The following is a 17,794-nucleotide window of genomic DNA, read 5'->3' on the forward strand; positions in this document are numbered from 1 at the left end:
AAAGCCATGAAGTGTTGCTTAAGAAATGAGCTGGCACAGAGATGCAGGTGGCAAATCTTGTTCTAAAAATAACTCCCCATTTTGTATACACATACTTAGTTCTGTATTAGAGAAGATACCTCTTGCATTTAAGACTGAATACCATTATTCTGAACTTACAGTAAACAAAAATGTCACCAGCATATCCTTTGATGCCAGGATATGCTTTCTTACATCTCACATTGTGGTTTATAATGTGGAAAAGAAGTATCAATGTTTCAGTTTCTAAAAGTTTACATTAGTTTTCTGTGACCCAGATTTCGTTGAATAGCCCAGTCCAGAGAAAGTCAGCACATTTAATTCACATTAATTTCAGTGGCTTACATGCCACACAGAAAACAAAGGGTGGGAACAGACCCCACCTGCACTGATGTGAGGATGTATAGAACAGACCCACACTGCTATGTAGAGGGTCTCTTCCGTTCCTGTGAACTCCTGCACAATCACTGGCTGTGCAGATACTTCATCGGGAATAATGGGGGCATTTGCACAGCCTGCCATTGCACAGGAGTTTGTAGGAGCAGAACAGACCCCTCGACACAGCAGTGGAGGTCTGTTTTATACATTCTTGCAGCAGTGCAGGTTGGGTCTGTTCGCATCCTCTGTCCTCTATGTGCTGTGTAAGCCACTGAAATTAAAGCTTTGCTTTTGAGCAGCACCCCTCCTTGGGCCACCCCTGAAGACTTGGCACACTGCTTCTGAAAGGCTTCCTGGCCTACATTGGTTAAACATCACAATACATCAATACACAAAACAAACCTTTCGAGGATTTCCTATTTATATTAATGCATGGTTTTTCACCATTTAATAAAGAAATTGACACAATTTGGTCCAATTTATTTCAGTTCTTTACAAAATTAAGGAAATGATTATTGTACTGTAGAATTAAAATGTTTTATGTATTTATTTATCATATTTCTATACCACCTGATATATAAATCTCTAGGCGGTGTACAAATTTTAATATTAAATTTTAATATTAAACATTACAGGTTAAAACACAATATAAAACAAATTATTAAAAATTATTAAAATTTGAATTAAAAGCTTGCAATAACAGGAAAGTCTTGAGTGTCTTCCTGAAAACAGAGAAGGAGATGCTCTTATTTCAGCAGGGAGCACATTCCAAAGCCCCAGGGCAGCCACAGAGAAAGCCTAGTCCTGAGTTGGCACCAGACGAGCTGGTGGCAACCATAACTGGACCTCTCCAGAAGTTTGTACAAGGCAGGAGGGTTCATGACCAAGGAGGCGCTCTCTTAAATAGCCTGGACTCAAGCCATTATGGGCTTTATAGGTAATAACCAGGACCTTGTATTTCACCTGGAAACATATCGGCAACCAGTGTAGTTCTTTCAAAACTGGTGTTATATGGTCCCTTCATGTTATCCCAGAGACCAATCTGGCTGCCACATTCTGTACCAATTGTAGTTTCCAGACTATGTACAAAGGCAGCCCCACATAGAACACATTACAGTAGTCAAGCCTGGAGGTTATCAGCATATGTAACTATTACACTGCCTAGAGATTTTTATGTTAGGTGGTATATAAATTCAATCAATCAATCAATATGTACCACTGTTTTAAGGTCATTCATCTCTAGAAATGGACATAGCTGACATATCAGCCAAAGCTGATAAAAAGCACTCCTGGCCACCACCTCAACCTGAGAAACCAGGGAGAGCTTTGGGTCCAGGAACACTCCCAAGCTACATACCTAATCTTTCAGGGGGAGTGTAATCCCATCCAGAACAGGCAGATCTAAACTATCTCTTGGGTCCCAACCCCACTACAGTCAGTAGTACTTCCATCTTCTTTGGATTCAACCTCAGTTTGTTATCCTCATTCAGCCCATTACTGCCTCCAAGCAGGCATTTTGGAAAGATAAGCCATTTCCTGATGAGGTCAACATGGAGAAGTAAATCTGGGTGTCATCAGGATATTGATAACATCCAGCACCAAACCGCCTGATGGTCTCTCCCAGTGGTTTCATGTATATGTTAAATGTTTGTAGTTAACACCAAATAAAGACAAATGGCAACAACTCACATGCAGAAGTAGTTTTCTGGGTTTGAAACTGATGCAAATGCACATCTTAACGTTCATCCCCTTCTGCATCACAACACTCATCTGGGTTCAGCTGGACTGGCTGGATGCATCTCCTGCTGTTTATGGGGATGTACATTCCCATTTGGGGCAACTAGCTATTACAAACAACTAATTATCCGACCACAACTAAGCCTAGACAAGTGCTGAAGCACTAGAAAGCTCAGAGTGAAGAAGAGTGGATAGTTCTAAGCTGGCCTAAATCTGCAAAGGGTGATACAGAATCTCCTCCTTGCAAGTTCAGGACAACCAGAGGATATTACTGGTCTTTCCAACCTAGAAATGGTTGGGGTATCACTTTCAGTCTTGTGAAAAACTCAATGGTGCATTAACACCAAGCGGTCTGCCACTGAATCCACTGCTTTCAACATGGTGTGGATCTCAGCAGGATGGTTCCACACTGAGATAGTCTACCCTCTGCAGAATTTTAATTGTGTGTCTTCGGATACATCAGGGCTGCAAAACCTCAGCCCTCCAGCTGTTCTGGACTACAACTCCCATCATTCCTGGCTGCAATAGCCAATAGTCAGAGGTTTGGGGAGTTTTAGTCCAACATCTGCAGGAGGGACAAAGTTGTGCAGCCCTGGCATGCACTCTAATCCAGCATCTCTGTATATTCATGGGAGCTCTGATGTGCTCACAAAGTGTCCACATTAGTTTCAATGAAGGGAATAAGTCAATTCATGTAAAGGGAAACATTTTCAGAGCTCCCTCTAAACAGGTAAGCCAGTATGTACAGGAGCTCCTTGTATGCTATGGTAGAGATGCCGGGCTCTGGGTAAGGAAAGTGATGTAGATTTTGCTTGTGAATTTTTCCTTGTGAAAAATTCACAAGAATTTTTGCTTGTGGATTTTTTCCCACCCCACTGTTTCGCATCCATGCAATATACAAGCTTTACCATGTGTCCCTGTATGCTATGACGGTGGCTACCATCATCATTCTCTTAAATATTTTTGACAGGAAAGCTGCAGTCAAATAAACAACGAAAGCTCCATAAGAACCAGTGAGGAGGAGAGCTCCACTCAGACTGATGAGAGAGCGAGCCTGGTTGCCAGCTTCACAGAAGAAGTAAAAACACCAGCTCAGCAGCTCTGACATAAGCGAACCAACTAGATCTGAAGACTGTAGCACAGTGCTTTTGTTCTACAAGTTGTAGTTTATAGGTGTTTGTTTTTGAAGCAAAAATAAGACTTTTATTTAAAGCTAATTTATATCAGCTACATCTTATGTAACATGGCTCATTACTGGTGAAGAACACAGGCTGAAAAGAAGCTGCTGTTACAATTAACAGCAGTACAACAAAACACTTAAGTCCTTTGCACATAATGTTGAACCTATTCAGTTTACAATGACAATATTAATACTGTTTATATTAGAAGTTTGATTTCTGAATAGTTTGAGATTTTAGAACACTTTCCTACACAGTGTACATTGTTTTTTCCACAGAGAGAATTTTAAAAGCTACAATGATTCATGTAACACTAAACAAATATATTCCTGTGTGTACATATTTATAGCCCCAAAAGTAAGTACTAGACTACAGCTGCAATCCTGCACCCAGTTCCATGTACTCAAGTCCCACTGATTTGGCTGAGGCTTCAATACACAAAACCAGATGCAGCGTTGCAGCCTTATATTGCAATTTGTTTCAGAGTCTTTCTGCAAACAAACAAGACTTGTACAAAATGCACTAAAAAGTATCTCTATGATTTAGGGCTACTACATAACTTAGGAATGTTTTCTTTCAAAGTAATCTAACAAATCAGCCATAGAAGTTAGTGTAAATATTTTCTTTCCAAATAAATATCATATACAAAAGGCAACATTCAAATGATATAGAATCTAGTTTTTAAAATCAGCACAGATCTTCTTAAAACTGTGAACTATGTTTTGAAATACTCGTTGCTAATGCTGTTTATAAACCACAGGTGCCATAAAACCCCTAAACTGATTCACGTTATGTATAATCTTTCATGGTATTGTTTTATTGCTGTTTTAGAGCTTTAGTAAGCATGTGTTCTTTCACATTTCAACCATCCCTCATATCCTGTTTGTTGAGGTCTCCAGCTTTAAATGTACAGGCTTTAAAAGTGCGCTTGCAACTGTTTTTCTTTTATTTCTGAATGTGCATTGCCTTAGCAAGCCACCAGATGTTCTGCATGCATTCTTGGAAACGTGTAGTGAGACTTTCTTTCAGGGCTGAATGGGGAATTAGCGATCTATGAAAAGCACCAGGAGAAAATGTGTCCTTAAAAAGAGAGAGTTGGAATTATAAAGGTTTCTCTTTGAATAATTCTTAAACATCCTACTTTTACTATGACAGAGATAAGAGAAATTGTGGGCTTTTGAATCCAACAGGATTAATTAATATAAAAAGAAGGAAAATATGTCATGAAACTTCTCGGCCATTGCTATATGCAGTTGCTTGGCTAGTAACATCTCACCAAGCACAAGGACCTTTGATCTGAGAAGAAAACAGAAAGGAATCTAGGAATTGCTAGGGTTCCATTCAGGTCTTTCATACATGGTGCAAGGATGCTAATATTAAGCATGAACTTAGAAGAGGCTCAAGTCTATAAATCCACAAGGTCATAGATGCATTGTAGAAAGTTGTCCTGTTATATTAGTAAATAAATTTGACTGCAAGCAAACATCACTCAGTTTGCATAAGGTTTGTCCAAATAAGAAGTTTAATCCTGCTGATTCTACTAGGAATAAGCTTTAGACATGAGCTTGATTCAGACATTATGCTGTACGAGTGTATAGATGTCTGGAAACTCATACATGTGTTTGTGTGAATGACTGTATCTGTGTTCATTTTAAAAGTGAACCTGGACACAGGCCCTTCAAATACATGGTACAGACAGAAAGTGTACTTGTCACTGCATTTAACGTAACATGTGAATGACTGCATCTGTGTACAGATTATCTGTACCTGTGTACACTGTATACTCATTGTAGAAGTGTTGAACATAATGTGTGAATGGGCCTATGGTTTATTTGGATTAAATGGTTACTGCTATTTTTCACATATACACAAAATCATTGCTACTACCACTGGTCATCTTCTTCCTTGTGTTTTAGCAATATCTCCAGGCAGTCAAATCACACAGTTCAGATATCTGCAGAAAATAAAATCAGTTTCCACAGAGACACCTCCAACTCACCTTTGCAATAATTAATCTTTACTCCTGTAATAACGGTCAACCAAACAAGGTGGGCACTATACATAATCCGTGACCACTTACCTCTCCTACATCCTTCTCTCAGGAACTAGTTACCCCCACTAGTGCCTAGCACTCAGCAGATAAAACCATTACAATATATTGGCAAACCTTGCTGACCGCTCAGGACTAGAATCAACTATGTCTGAATGATTCCAATCCATCCACATGACTCTCACAGGGATAATAACCGTGTTGCTTTAACACCAACCTTTATTTACACACCAGCATTGCTAAGACCCATGCATAAGTCTAGCCGTTGCAAGGATTGTGTCACAGTTAACTGTCATTGTGAGCCAAGTTCCATTCCCTCAGTCCAATTTCAGCACAGAATCCTGAAGCAGAGCTCTAGGTGGCCTCTTGTACTCTTGAACCCCCAGTTGAAGCACTTTTTAATTTGCCTCTTCAAAACCAAAACTCAGTTTTACCACTGTACCCAGCTTTTAAGCTGGCTGTGGCCCCACAAAAAGGTGATACGTTCCCCCAGTTTCTCCTACACATGGTAGGGGAGCAGGAGGGCTCCTTCTCTTGCCACTTACCACATGCAGACATCCCACTTCTGAGACCACCAGACATCAATGTTTGGGCGCAACATGTGAGTAAGGTGTGCACACATAAAATCCCAGGGATCTAGGCCCGGACTGCATGGTCAATTCCCAGATTTTAGCTGGGATATCAGTTGCACTGTGGAGGCCTACATGTGCTATATTTTATATGTGTATGAGGCCCTGTTCAATGTCATGCACACTTGTGGGTGCCTGGTGGGCAGAGTGAGAAGGTGCAATCTTGCCCACACACGCATCCATGTACAAGAATGATTGGGAGAGAGTTTTGTCCCAACTGGACCTATGGGTTAGTCCGCTCAGTCCTTGTCTGTTTGCTAAACTTGGTTTGGATTGTGGATTGTGAAGTCATAGAAAGTGTTGAACTGGCCTTTATAATTCTTTATGGCCAGCAACTGCAGCCAAAAACTCCTTGTAGATTGTCAATGGGAAGGTAGTAAAGATGCAGGAATCAGAATGTGAAGAATAGGATTCTTGAATGTTGAAAGAAAAGATGGAGAATAGATTCTCTAAGTAGTAATGTTAACTTAAAAACTGCATTAAAAGGTGTGTGGCCTTTGTTGTGATAATATGTATTTTCTTATATGCATGAGACAAAATGTTGCATCATTATTTAGCACAGATGTCTGCCTTTACTTTAATCATCTTCTCCCATACTTATTAGTTTCTTGGAATTGCTGTAGATATATCTTGTAAATACTGCAACTTCAAGTTGCTATGGTTATGTTGGTTCAATTCAGTGCAAGCAGCCTTGAACGACGAGCATTTCGTTGTGTCCTGAGAAGAGAGGGCATTTCTCCTTGTGAACCAAAAATGTATGAAGAGTTACATCTTGAGGCTACTAACTGTCTGATGTTTTTAACTACTGTTATTTCACACCAGTCCAGACAGACACACACTAAAAAATTTCACAGTATTCATTGGTATTGTAAACAGAACTATTGTTGTATAAGGTTTTTTGTATTGCTGTTAAGTATTGTTGTGTGTGTGTGTTCAGACTTACTGGGGACATGTTATATTTTGAAGTGATTAAACTATTTAATTGTGTGTCTATATTTTGGAATGGAATTATTTCTTCATTAAAAAAAAAAAGATTTTTAAAAGTAATTCACCAAGGCTCAGTTTTTATTGTTTACACTGACTGAAGGACTTCATTTTTCTCCATTTTATGAAGAAGTTTTTCTTAGGCTCATGCACATGACTAAAGAAGCAAATGCTTTTATTTTTAACTGATCATGAGTTCACTTTCAAAAGCAGAGTTATAATTCCACCTATTAGCTTATAATTGCCCCTCACCCCCAGTCAGGGCTCTTTAAGACTGAAGGATCCACAGGATGAAGCATTCCCCATAGGTGTCCTGCCTGGGGGAAAGTGGCAACTTTTTATTAGCAAAATTATCAGCCACTACTTGACTGACTCTGATAACCAGTTACTCTATTTGAGCACACTCCTTTCTTCTATATAGCTTGGTCATGCCATTCGGCCATTTCCTTCTTACAAACTGACATTCAACGTGTCTTGTGTTTGTAATACAATAAGTGTAAATATATAGCATATATTTAGCATATAAGTGCTAAAAGATTGGCCCCCATTGCCCCCTTATGCATGCTGTTAGCTGTGTACAGCCCTCCCACCAGAGCAGCTCTCACCCTAAGAGGACTGGTGATGGGCGAGGAACAGCCAGTGGCACGAACTCCCATGCACAGACTGAGGTGGATGTGGTCAGTGACCAGAGCAGCCCCTGTGTATTAGTAACAACTTGTTTTCTCTCCATTCCAGTTGCATTCTGCATGCATTCCTGTTGGGTGCTGCGCCCTATTGCAGAGTAAATCACCTGTGTCCCACTTGGTTGAGTAAGAACACTCCACACACAGGTAAAAGTTCAACAAAAGAATATATTGAAGTTGAGGACACTTACATGATGTATTGTCTCAGTAAGTCCAGCTACACAACATAAGGCACATATACTACAGCAGCCGGGTAGACCACAGTGGTGCAGCATTTACCACTGTGGACAAGTTGCTCTGGTTTGAGTTTTACTCTTATACTAGTAGTGACCAATCACCACAGGCCATCACTCAGGGCCTCTTACTTGTTAACAGGCTTCACATGTTGCCAGTTACCCCCCTGCTGTAACACAGTGACTTGCACTTTGCATTTAAAGCTGTACACACAACACCTCACAGTCAATACATCCTGACAATTCCAACACCTGCCATCTTTGTAGAGAATGAATACATAAGGCAAATGTAAAAGCAAACATTCATACATTTGAGCCTGACAGAAGCCAGACTGGAGTGGTAAGCACTCACTTGGATTTCTACCATCACTTCTGGTTTTAATTATTGTTTTGATTTACATTGGTTAGTATTCGGACTGAGGCAGCAGTAGTGCACCAGGAAGATGTGCTTGTACTGTGGAGACCTTCCTTAGCTCTGCCGGCCACATGGAGTGCACAGGGTGGGAGCTGATTTTCACCAATCTGTGTTTCCCCTAGAAATGCCCAGAGCCCTCCAAAAATATGTCCCACAGCAGGGGCAAAATCATCCACACACCCTGCATGGTCTATGCTGGACGCCTTCTGTAATACAGGCACATCTTCCAGGCATACTGCCACTGCTTTAGTCTAGATGTCATCCACTGAGTTTTACTGATTGGCATATTCTTAGCCATTTAGGGGCCCAGTAGGTCAAAATGTGGGGTACAAACGGGGGGGAAGAGGTTTACAGTAAAAGAGTGCCCCTTATAATCACAATCCTTTATGTCACAATCCAAAGAGTGCAGCTTTATAGTGTTTTTGCTTCATTTTGTTTGTAGTTAACATCATGCAGAGTTGTCAACAGCAACATGTCCTTTGTGATCATGGAGAGAGACTGAGGGTGATGTTTCATGCATCTGATGGAGGTATCTAGCCCATTAAAGTTCATGGGGCTCTTTTGTGTGTGTTTGCAAGTGTGTGTAACACTGCTGTGTATTATGAGATAATGAAGGTGTCGGATTCTTCTCAAGCTCAAAGCAGCTAACCTTATTTCTGCAAATAAATGACAACATGCATCTAATTCAGCCACTAGTTCCATGGCTCACCTTAGTAATGTCTTGACAATCTCACATTCCTTTTTCTGGCTTCTCAAAATGTTAAAAAGTCCCACTGTTTTCTCTCCACAGCTGTTTTGTTTGCTTTTTAAAGAGATCAGTCTAGTCTCCTAACTAAGTACTGAGGATAAATAGACACCTTGCCAATTGTAAGCATTCTACACATGCTCAGTGGCCTTCTGCTGTTGTGTGAATTTATCAGTTCCAAATATGGATCAATACATAGTATTCCCCCCGAACCCCCAAAAAGGTCCAAGCAAAGCACAAGTGAGCTCTGGCTAGAATTTAGCCCTTTTTATGAACTAAAGAGGCAGGAGCAAAATAAGTTAAATATTCTATGGTTACACTAGGTTTGCCATGAAGAGTTTGAAAACAGCAGGTTCTCTTTTATAGTTGCAAGCAGTTCAGGGAGGCATTTGCAGATTGGAAGCAATTCTAGTGAATTGCTCAACCAAGCTACAGAACACATTAAAAAAATTTTGGCTGAAAGCCACATGGTATGTGGAGTTTAAGAAAAGAAAGGCCATGGCATCAGATGTGCCTAGACTTTTGAAAGAAAGGAGGAGCTAGCAAGGCAGAACCAGTACAAGTCCAAGCTCCAAAACAACCCTCATTCAGCCTGTTTTCAAGGCACCAGCTCCAAATCCCTCCCCTGTCTATTTCTGCAGAACATGAGTGGTTTTCCACCCCCCTAAGTACAGAGCAGCAAGTATTAAATGTTCACAATGGCCTTTCTCATGCATATATTACAATTTGAAAGTTTACCATGTATAAGGGACTATATTTATTCTGTGTCAATTTCCTTTCAAAGATCAAACAAATAATCAAATATCCTGACAACCTCCAAGCTGAAAGAGGATCCCACACTTGATCTGGCAAACAGAATAATTAACACTCAAGGGCCCCTGCTGCTAAGAAATTCCCTTTGCATTTCTGGGGGGGAAAGGCTATTTGTGGCATGTAAAGAGTCTTAGGCAGAAAAGCAAGGGCAGGGAGCATTTTAGACAGTTTGGTTTCTGAGAATGAAAGATCCATCTGATCCAAACCACACAAGTGATTATTTCCTTGACAAAATAAAGGGTTTTTTAGTACCATATTTATCAATTTGAGTGTTACTCCTTTGCTTTAACTTATCTGCTTGTAAACTATGTACCCTATTTAGTCTTAAAGGTTTTTTCCCCTCCAGCTTTAATCCCAGGAACAGTAGAATCTGAATGGTACAAGCTGCAGCATTTCATTAATTAAATGGAGTTTGCAAAATCCCAAACATCCTTACCTGTAATTAAGTTCATTTGAACTCAATTATTTATATCTATTTTATATTGCAAGGCACTTTGAATATAAAATAAATACATGGGCTTATTTCTAAGTAAACATTAGCAAGTCAGAAAAGCTAATTTAAGTATTTATGCTCAAATTCAGGAACACAACATTCCCTTTATAAGAAAGGGCCTGCCTAATTCAGCTAGATTCATATTCCAAATTCTATTCAGTCACATCCATGCAGATGCCAATGAAATATGCTCCCCAGTTATGTTAAACAAGGGATGGTATTTTTTGGTCTATCTCATGCATTTATTGCTGAGTCAACTATATAAACAAAATTTTTAAATTCACTTTTGTTTTCCTGTGTTTTCTTGCAGATGACCATCCTCCACAGCCCAGTACAATACATATCTGTTCACAGATCAGGGCACCTTTCCAAGGAGTCCTTGAAAATACAGGACAGCTCCCCATCCCATCTGCCATAACAATAGACGTTTTGCTGGTCCAGTAATAAAATACGCTTCTGCATCATCTGCATACACTGGCTGACATATTTTACAGCGTGCCACCCATCAAAGAGGGATGCGTGCATGATAGAGCCCTGTCCTCGCTGGCAGCGAAGGTAGGGGAGTCCATGCACACTCAGCTGTGCATAATCACTGCCTGCACCACTACTGCCTTTACTCCCAATGGCCATAGTGCTGCGGCAGTGATTATTTCACTTATTTATTTAGCACATTTCTATACTACCCCATATAAAAATCACTGGGCAGTTTACAATTTAAAACACAAATAAATAAATAAATAAACAAACCAATTTAAAATATAGATTAAAACTTTAAAACTGCAGACTAAAAGTCTGATTAAACAGCTATGTAGGGGTGCGCAAACCAGTCCAGTTTGAACCCTGGTCCAACTCAAACTGGGGCAGTTTGAGTGGTCTGGGTTCAAACTGGCCTGGCCCCCCAAAAGAGGGTGCCAGTCCATGTTGAAACTGACCAGTTTGGGGGTCTACTTGTAAAGGGGAATCCAGCAAGGATTCCCCTTTATAAGTAAAGGGGCAGGGGGAGTTCCTAGAGCTAGAGGGTGTGGGTGAGGAGTCAGGACTACTTATTTTAATTGGCAGCAGCAGATTCCCCACCCCACCCTCGCCATCCTCCTCCAGAGTAGCCTGGGCCAGCTGTGGGCCAGTTCTAGTGACCTAACATTAACAGAGGTCACTAAAATGACCTCTGTGCATGCACGGAGGCCCAAACCAGGCCAGAGAAGGACTGAACTGGGCCTCAGCCTGCTCAGGCTACTCTGGAGGAGTCCAACGAGGTGGGGGGGAGCTGCCACCCCTGCTCCTGCCAATGCTGCTGCTGATTAAAGTAGCCCTGACTCTCCTCCCATACCCTCTAGGTCTAGGAAGCCCCCCTGCCCCTTTACTTGTAAAGGGGGATTCTCACCAGATTCCCCTTCACGAGTAGACCCCCAAAACTGGTTTGCGAAACGGTTTAAACTTCTCCGGTAGTCAAACCAGTACTGGGCCAGATCGGTTCAAATCTGGTTCAGATTCAAATCAAACCGACGTGGACAGTTCCATGCACATCCCTCCTACAGGTATGTCTTTAGTGTATGTGGAGCCTTTTCCACCTTTACCACCAGCTGCTGGCTTGCAAGCCACATGTGCATGTCCCTCTTCAATGGGCAGTGTGCTATGCAGTATGTCAGTGAATTTGTCTGCTCCTTTAAATCATAATGTATGCACAGGTCCCAATCCACCTAAAATGACATGGGTACGGTACTGTGCATACTTTTTTGGGAATAAGCCCCACAGGCCATGGTGAAACTTCTGAATAAACATGCAATGGATTTCACTGCACATCCAAATGAAAGCACATCCAAATGAAAGCAAATGATAACATTAGTTGCAACAGACTTTTTCCATTGGTTTCAATGGAAATTAGTCACAACAAACTTTAGTTGAAAGGGACCTAAGCTAACATACCTTATTGGTTACCCAATTTCAGCTCACTAGTTGTGAAGGAGATGAGCATGAAGTCACCTCCCAAGCCCAGCATTCCAGAGTTGGTCAGAATACAGAGGTGTACACCTCTAAAAGTTACAAGAAAATGTATACTTCTTGTATTGGGCAAAACTATAAGAAAGAAAATATGTTCAGTTTGCAGCATTTTAAGATACACTCTTCCTTTTCTGTTCGTGTAAGTCTGACACATGCATTAGTGGCAAGTAAAGAGAAAATGACAAGCACTTTTTTTCCTTTTTGGCAACAAGACTAGAGCTTTGAACAGCTCTGTTTGTTACATGAGATGCACCCACAAAGGGCCCACTGTTATAGATATTTTTCCTGTTTGGTTTAGTACGTGGGTTCCTTTATTTCTTCTGTGTTTCTCTTCATTTTCAATCAGCAGTTCAGCAGGCACCAGGGGAAGCTACAATAATTTGTAAATATAAACAAAGAAAAACTTGAGAATTAAAACACTTTAGGGCTAATTTGAAAAAGAATTGTGTGTTCTGCTGCTTAGAAGGATTTATAATTGCTTTATCTGAAGTTAAAGTGTTAGCTTAGAAGCTTTAGTTCTTGGCTATATTCTTAAATTATTGTAGCTTTCCCTAGATGATTTTCAATATGCTCCACAAAACATATAAGCAAAGATGTTTGCTCTTAACCCAGTTTAGTCTCCCACCTCACAGGAAATGCATTATACATATGTCGGAACAGCACTTTGCAAACAACTGTCTGAATTTTGATTATTTGTAGGTTTCCCATTGTATACCCATGAGCTGAATTAGACCTTTTCTCCTTTCTCTTGGAAATGATTAGTCACAGGCTTTCTGCATGTGAGCAGCATCCCCATCCACATTCCTTTCATTTTACTTTCATCTGCCCTACCCAAAATAGGAACTCCTTGTGGAAGGGCTGTACAAATCAGAGAATCCTAGGCCTATGCCAGTAGAACACCAGGCAGGGGATCCATCACATAATGTGGACTCTCAGAATATTGTGAACCGCCCAGAGACATTAGTATTGCATGGTATAGAAAGATATGTTAAATAAAATAAAACAAACTAGCTTAACCCACACAGAGCATCTGTGTGCTAGTACTTGATTGTTCGCCTCACCCCCTGCCACAGACCCCCTTACCTCAGAGATGTCTCCACCCTCACCTGAACCGCACTCCTGCTCCTCCTTCATCTGGTTGCTTCCATCCCCCTCACTCCTCTTGGTCGTGGCTGCAGCTTTGCTGGCGCCTGTTGGCCAGGCTGCAGCCTCCTATCCCAAGAGATCTCCCCACCCTTACGCAAGCCCTGCTCCTCCTCCTTCTCACAGGAGGAGCAGCAGCAGCAGTTGACCAGGCCCTTCCTCGCTGCTGCCACCGCCATGGCTGCTCGTACCCCTCAGGCCGCTGACAGGCCTGGGCCCGTCCCTTGCCCGCCTGCCTCCCTCCGCCAGTGGCCTCGGTAGCCCCAAACAGCAGCAGTGGCTGACTAGGCCCTTCCTTGCTGCCAATAGGTGCCGCCATGGCCACCTGTTCCCCTTAGGCCACTGACAGGCTCTGGCCCGTCCCTTGCCCTTTCTTCTCTTCCCCTCCCTTCTTTTTCTCTCTTTCTCTTTCCTCCAATCTCTCTTCCCCTCTTTCTTCCCCTCCCCCCCTTCCTGAGTTAACAGATCTTGTTCTTGTTTCCTCATCTAATTCACACAACAGCAGCCTCCTTCTCCTGAAGGGGCTCTTTTCTCCCTCACAACCCCTCTCTTCGCAGACCCCTGCCCACTATCCTTTTGTACATATAGATTCCTATCCTCTACAGTCAAGTACACCAGTAACAGTTGCATTCCAACTGACTTTAACTATCACAGGTTCCTCCTCCCAATCTGCATATGGAATCCCCACTGCCCAATCACCATGGTGCCACAGGCTCCTCCTCCCTATCTGCATATGGAATCCCCACTGCCCAATCACCACAGTGCTTCTGCTTGAGAACGCTTGCAAGATCTGCTACACATGGGATTAGCCACAGGTATGCCTTAGAGAATTATACATAGAAGACAGATAGATATTTGCTTATTATTAAAGCAAGTGTACCTAAAAAAAAGCAGTTGCCATGGGTTTTTCTTCTGGTGAGGCAAGCCCAACTTCTCCTTGCCTTTGCTTCAGAATTAGTTATTAGTTAGTTACAGAATTAGAATTAGCTTACTTCTCTCCCCATGGAATGTGGGGATGGGCCAGTGGTGGCTGCTCAGTAAGGGCAGGAGGGACTCCCCAACAAAAACAAACTACATAGTCCATAGCTTTGTGGACTATTGTGTAAATATGTAATCATTCTTTTCCTAGCGACTTTTCTCACAGTGTTGTAGGTTCTTATTTACATGTTTGCTTCTAACCTTTTTAAAAAGCAAATTTCTAGAATCTGCCACTGTAGAGCTGTCAGTATCAAAGCAAATGACATTCATTTTACAGATGTTCATACAACCTAAGTTTTAAGTGGCAGCTGGTGCAGGTTTTGGATTTCTCTAGAACACAAATTGAAACTTGTAGGTTGTAGTTTTTTGCTTACAAATAGCACTAGCTGTTTATGATTGCTTATGGAACTATGTGGTGTTGCATAAAATCCATAAATTTTGCATCCACCTCTTCAAGTGCAATCCTATGCATGTTTATTCAGAAACAAGTCCGAGTGGCTGACATCCTGACTAATGACATGCCAATGCAATGAGAGAAGAACTGGTGCTTCTGAAAAGTTAAACAAATTCAGCTCCACTGCTGACTCAGCAGGTGGGGCAAATTTTGATGACCTCTCATTCCCCAGGAAGCACTCAAGGACATATTTTCAAGTGACAGAGGCAACTTCCAGGGAACGTTGCTGGACTACACACACATACTAGCACCAGTATCTGGAACTCTTCAGAAGCACTGGTACTATACCAGTGCATCTCCCATTGCACCAGAGCTCTGTTAGTCAGGATGTTACTCACTTCGTTTAACAAGCTTACTTCCAAGACAGTGTTCACGGGGATTACAGCCTGAGATTTATTTTGGGAATCAGGCCTGTATGTAAGGACCAAAAGTCTTATATTCTGTGGAGATGAACATGATGAAAATGGTGTTCATGGGAACAATATTAAATATTAAATTATTAATATTATAATATTAATCTATTAATATTAATATATTAAAAGCAGGTATATAATTAATGCATCATAGAAATGAATGGTGTTGTTTAATCTATTTGTAGATTATAAAGAAAATGGCAATGAAATAATGTGACTTTTTCATTAATAGAATAGACATTTTAATTTTAAATTAACATGTAGTTGATAGAGCATCGGGGGAGGGGGGGACACCATAAGGATACGCTTCTTTTGAATAAGTAGCTCCTAGGAAGCCTTTGATGTTAATACGTTTGTAAAGGAAAGCTTCAAAAAAATATGCAGTGGTTGACAAATAACATTCTCCGACTTTGTACCAACCAGAGTCTGACTAGATGTGTAAGCATTATTAATTAACAAAAAACTGCAAAACAGCTTCTTCATTAGGGGTGTGCATGAAACAAAAATCGCAGTTCGGCTTGAATTCAAGCCAAACCGCATGCTGCCAAACTGGTTCTGTCGAACTGGCCAGTCTACTCTGCTTGACAGAACTGGTTTGGTGGCTGATATTTGTAAAGGGGAATTCAGTAAGGAGTAAAGGGGTGAGGGACCCCAGCTCCTGTTAAGGGGTGGCTGTGAGAGAGGTACCTAAAGGGTCTGCCTACCTACCAAGCCTGCTAATCGTGGCACTGCTCGATCCCCTGGCGCAGCCCATAGCTAAGGCACATGCAATCCTCTACCAGGCCACCCACACAGCGGAGACTTGGTTCCGGCATCTGTGCATGTGGTGAAAACCTTGATACCAAGGTAAAGCCTGAACCCAGACAGCATATATATGTAGCCTTCTTGTGCTGGAAGGATCTGATTGATATCCAGTCCAAACTGGCCTGAACACCAGACTCCAAAGCCTGAAAGCTCTATATTAAATTGCAGGTCAGTGGTCTGTCACATCTAAGGGTTTCAGGCGTCAACCCAGGCGTGTCTTGATGGCAGCTCATAGCTCATTTTTCTACACTATATTAGCTCCCGGAGCATCTTTGAATAACACTATCATATCCCAAGTCTGATGGGATTTGAGCTGGAGGGCACAGAATCAAGAAGGAAAAACTCCACAGAGAGAACATTCCCCTACATGTGGTAAAATTGCAAGGATCTCAGATGCAGGGTTTCCAAGACAATATTTGCATACCTCCATTACCATGAAGGCAGACTCTAGAACGATTTCTGAACTCCAGCTATAGGCATAAGAATCTAAGGAGTCCTCAGATATAAAATGAAAGCAGCACAATTGCCAGACAACCTATGCTACATGTTGAATGGCAAGGAAGCACTTGGTGTGAACAGTTCTATTATTTGAAGGGGAGTTCTCAGTTCAGAAGAATACAAAACAGTCTCCCTTTCAGGCTCTGGCCCCATTTATGTTAACTATGTTCAGATCTTTGATGAAACCAGTTAGTTAGCTTTCCCAACACTGATGCAATATGCAAATAGCACAACATCAGTAATAGATAATTTTGCAGTTGTCACCCTAGATCCAAGGAGTAAGTGTATTTGATTGACAAGCATTAAATCCATCATCCTCCAGGCAACTACTAAAAGGAGCTCAGAAACCACTGAATGATGTATTTCATTGCTTTGCTTCCAACTAGCTTTCCAGCTTTCTGTCTTCACCATTGTAAATATTGGGCTAGCAACATTAATAATGGAAATTAAGGCATTGACCAACTTAGCAAGGAAACAGCTCTAGCCACAGAAGCTACTTTTTTCAACTTAAAAATTATGCTGCATACATGAGAAAACATGAACAATGCTATAACTGTTACTTATTTTGCTACGATCATATTAATATTCACGCTTATTATTATGTGAGCCTACAGCTTATGAGACTGAAAGGTTTTTATCTTTGTTCAGGCACATGTCATCTTCTGTTTGTTGTTTTGGAAAGCTCACCTTATACTTGACATTTACTGCAAAACATACTCTTGCTAGAGGAAATAAGTTCCTTTGTGAACCCAGTATGAAAATTATATGAAAGGAAAAAATAGTAATTAATTAATATAGTGGTCCCCACACTGATAATAGATAAGCTGGTAATACCTGCATATTGTTTAAGTTTATTAATAATACAATGTTTAAACAGCAACAAAACCCATTGATACATACAAACCAATTTCAATTAAAGTCTCTTTTTTCATGCTCAATATTATTTATTATGAAAGGAAACCAAAAGAGCGTATTTCTGGCAGGACGTAACATTTCCCAGCACCCTGTTCATATCACCAGTGAGACCGGCCTCATAACCACCACATAAGAATATAAGAGCCCTAGGGCCCCTCAATGCTACAGTGACCAACCAGAAGCCTCAGGGAAGTCCACCAACAGGGAGATGAAGGAACTCTGGAAGCACAACTTA

At 41.2% G+C, this 17,794-nt stretch overlaps 1 protein-coding gene and 2 long non-coding RNA genes across 42 annotated transcripts in view; 2 read left to right on the plus strand and 1 right to left on the minus strand.

Annotated features, from left to right (window-relative positions):
- Positions 1-7,037, plus strand: part of DTNA (dystrobrevin alpha) — a 323,001-nt gene extending 315,964 nt beyond the window's left edge. For 31 of the 40 annotated variants that reach the window (XM_053243047.1, XM_053243044.1, XM_053243041.1 and 28 more), the window contains one exon: positions 3,104-7,037. In XM_053243047.1, the coding sequence (XP_053099022.1) occupies positions 3,104-3,238 (135 nt within the window). In that variant the 3' untranslated portion in view covers positions 3,239-7,037. The remainder of the gene's footprint in view (positions 1-3,103) is intronic. The other 9 variants (XM_053243048.1, XM_053243050.1, XM_053243052.1 and 6 more) reach the window with 1 other exon arrangement.
- Positions 7,038-7,805: 768 nt separating this feature from the next.
- LOC128322089 (uncharacterized) lies at positions 7,806-14,119 on the minus strand. The gene is made up of 2 exons (XR_008305515.1): positions 12,280-14,119; positions 7,806-8,961 (listed from the first exon to the last, which is right to left on the minus strand). It is a non-coding gene; the product is annotated as an uncharacterized LOC128322089 (long non-coding RNA).
- Positions 8,132-10,820, plus strand: LOC128322090 (uncharacterized). The gene is made up of 3 exons (XR_008305516.1): positions 8,132-8,230; positions 8,748-8,834; positions 10,667-10,820. It is a non-coding gene; the product is annotated as an uncharacterized LOC128322090 (long non-coding RNA).
- Positions 14,120-17,794: the final 3,675 nt, after the last annotated feature.

This window comes from Hemicordylus capensis, chromosome 4 (genome assembly GCF_027244095.1).
Source record: "Hemicordylus capensis ecotype Gifberg chromosome 4, rHemCap1.1.pri, whole genome shotgun sequence".
Taxonomy (NCBI): Eukaryota; Metazoa; Chordata; class Lepidosauria; order Squamata; family Cordylidae; genus Hemicordylus; species Hemicordylus capensis.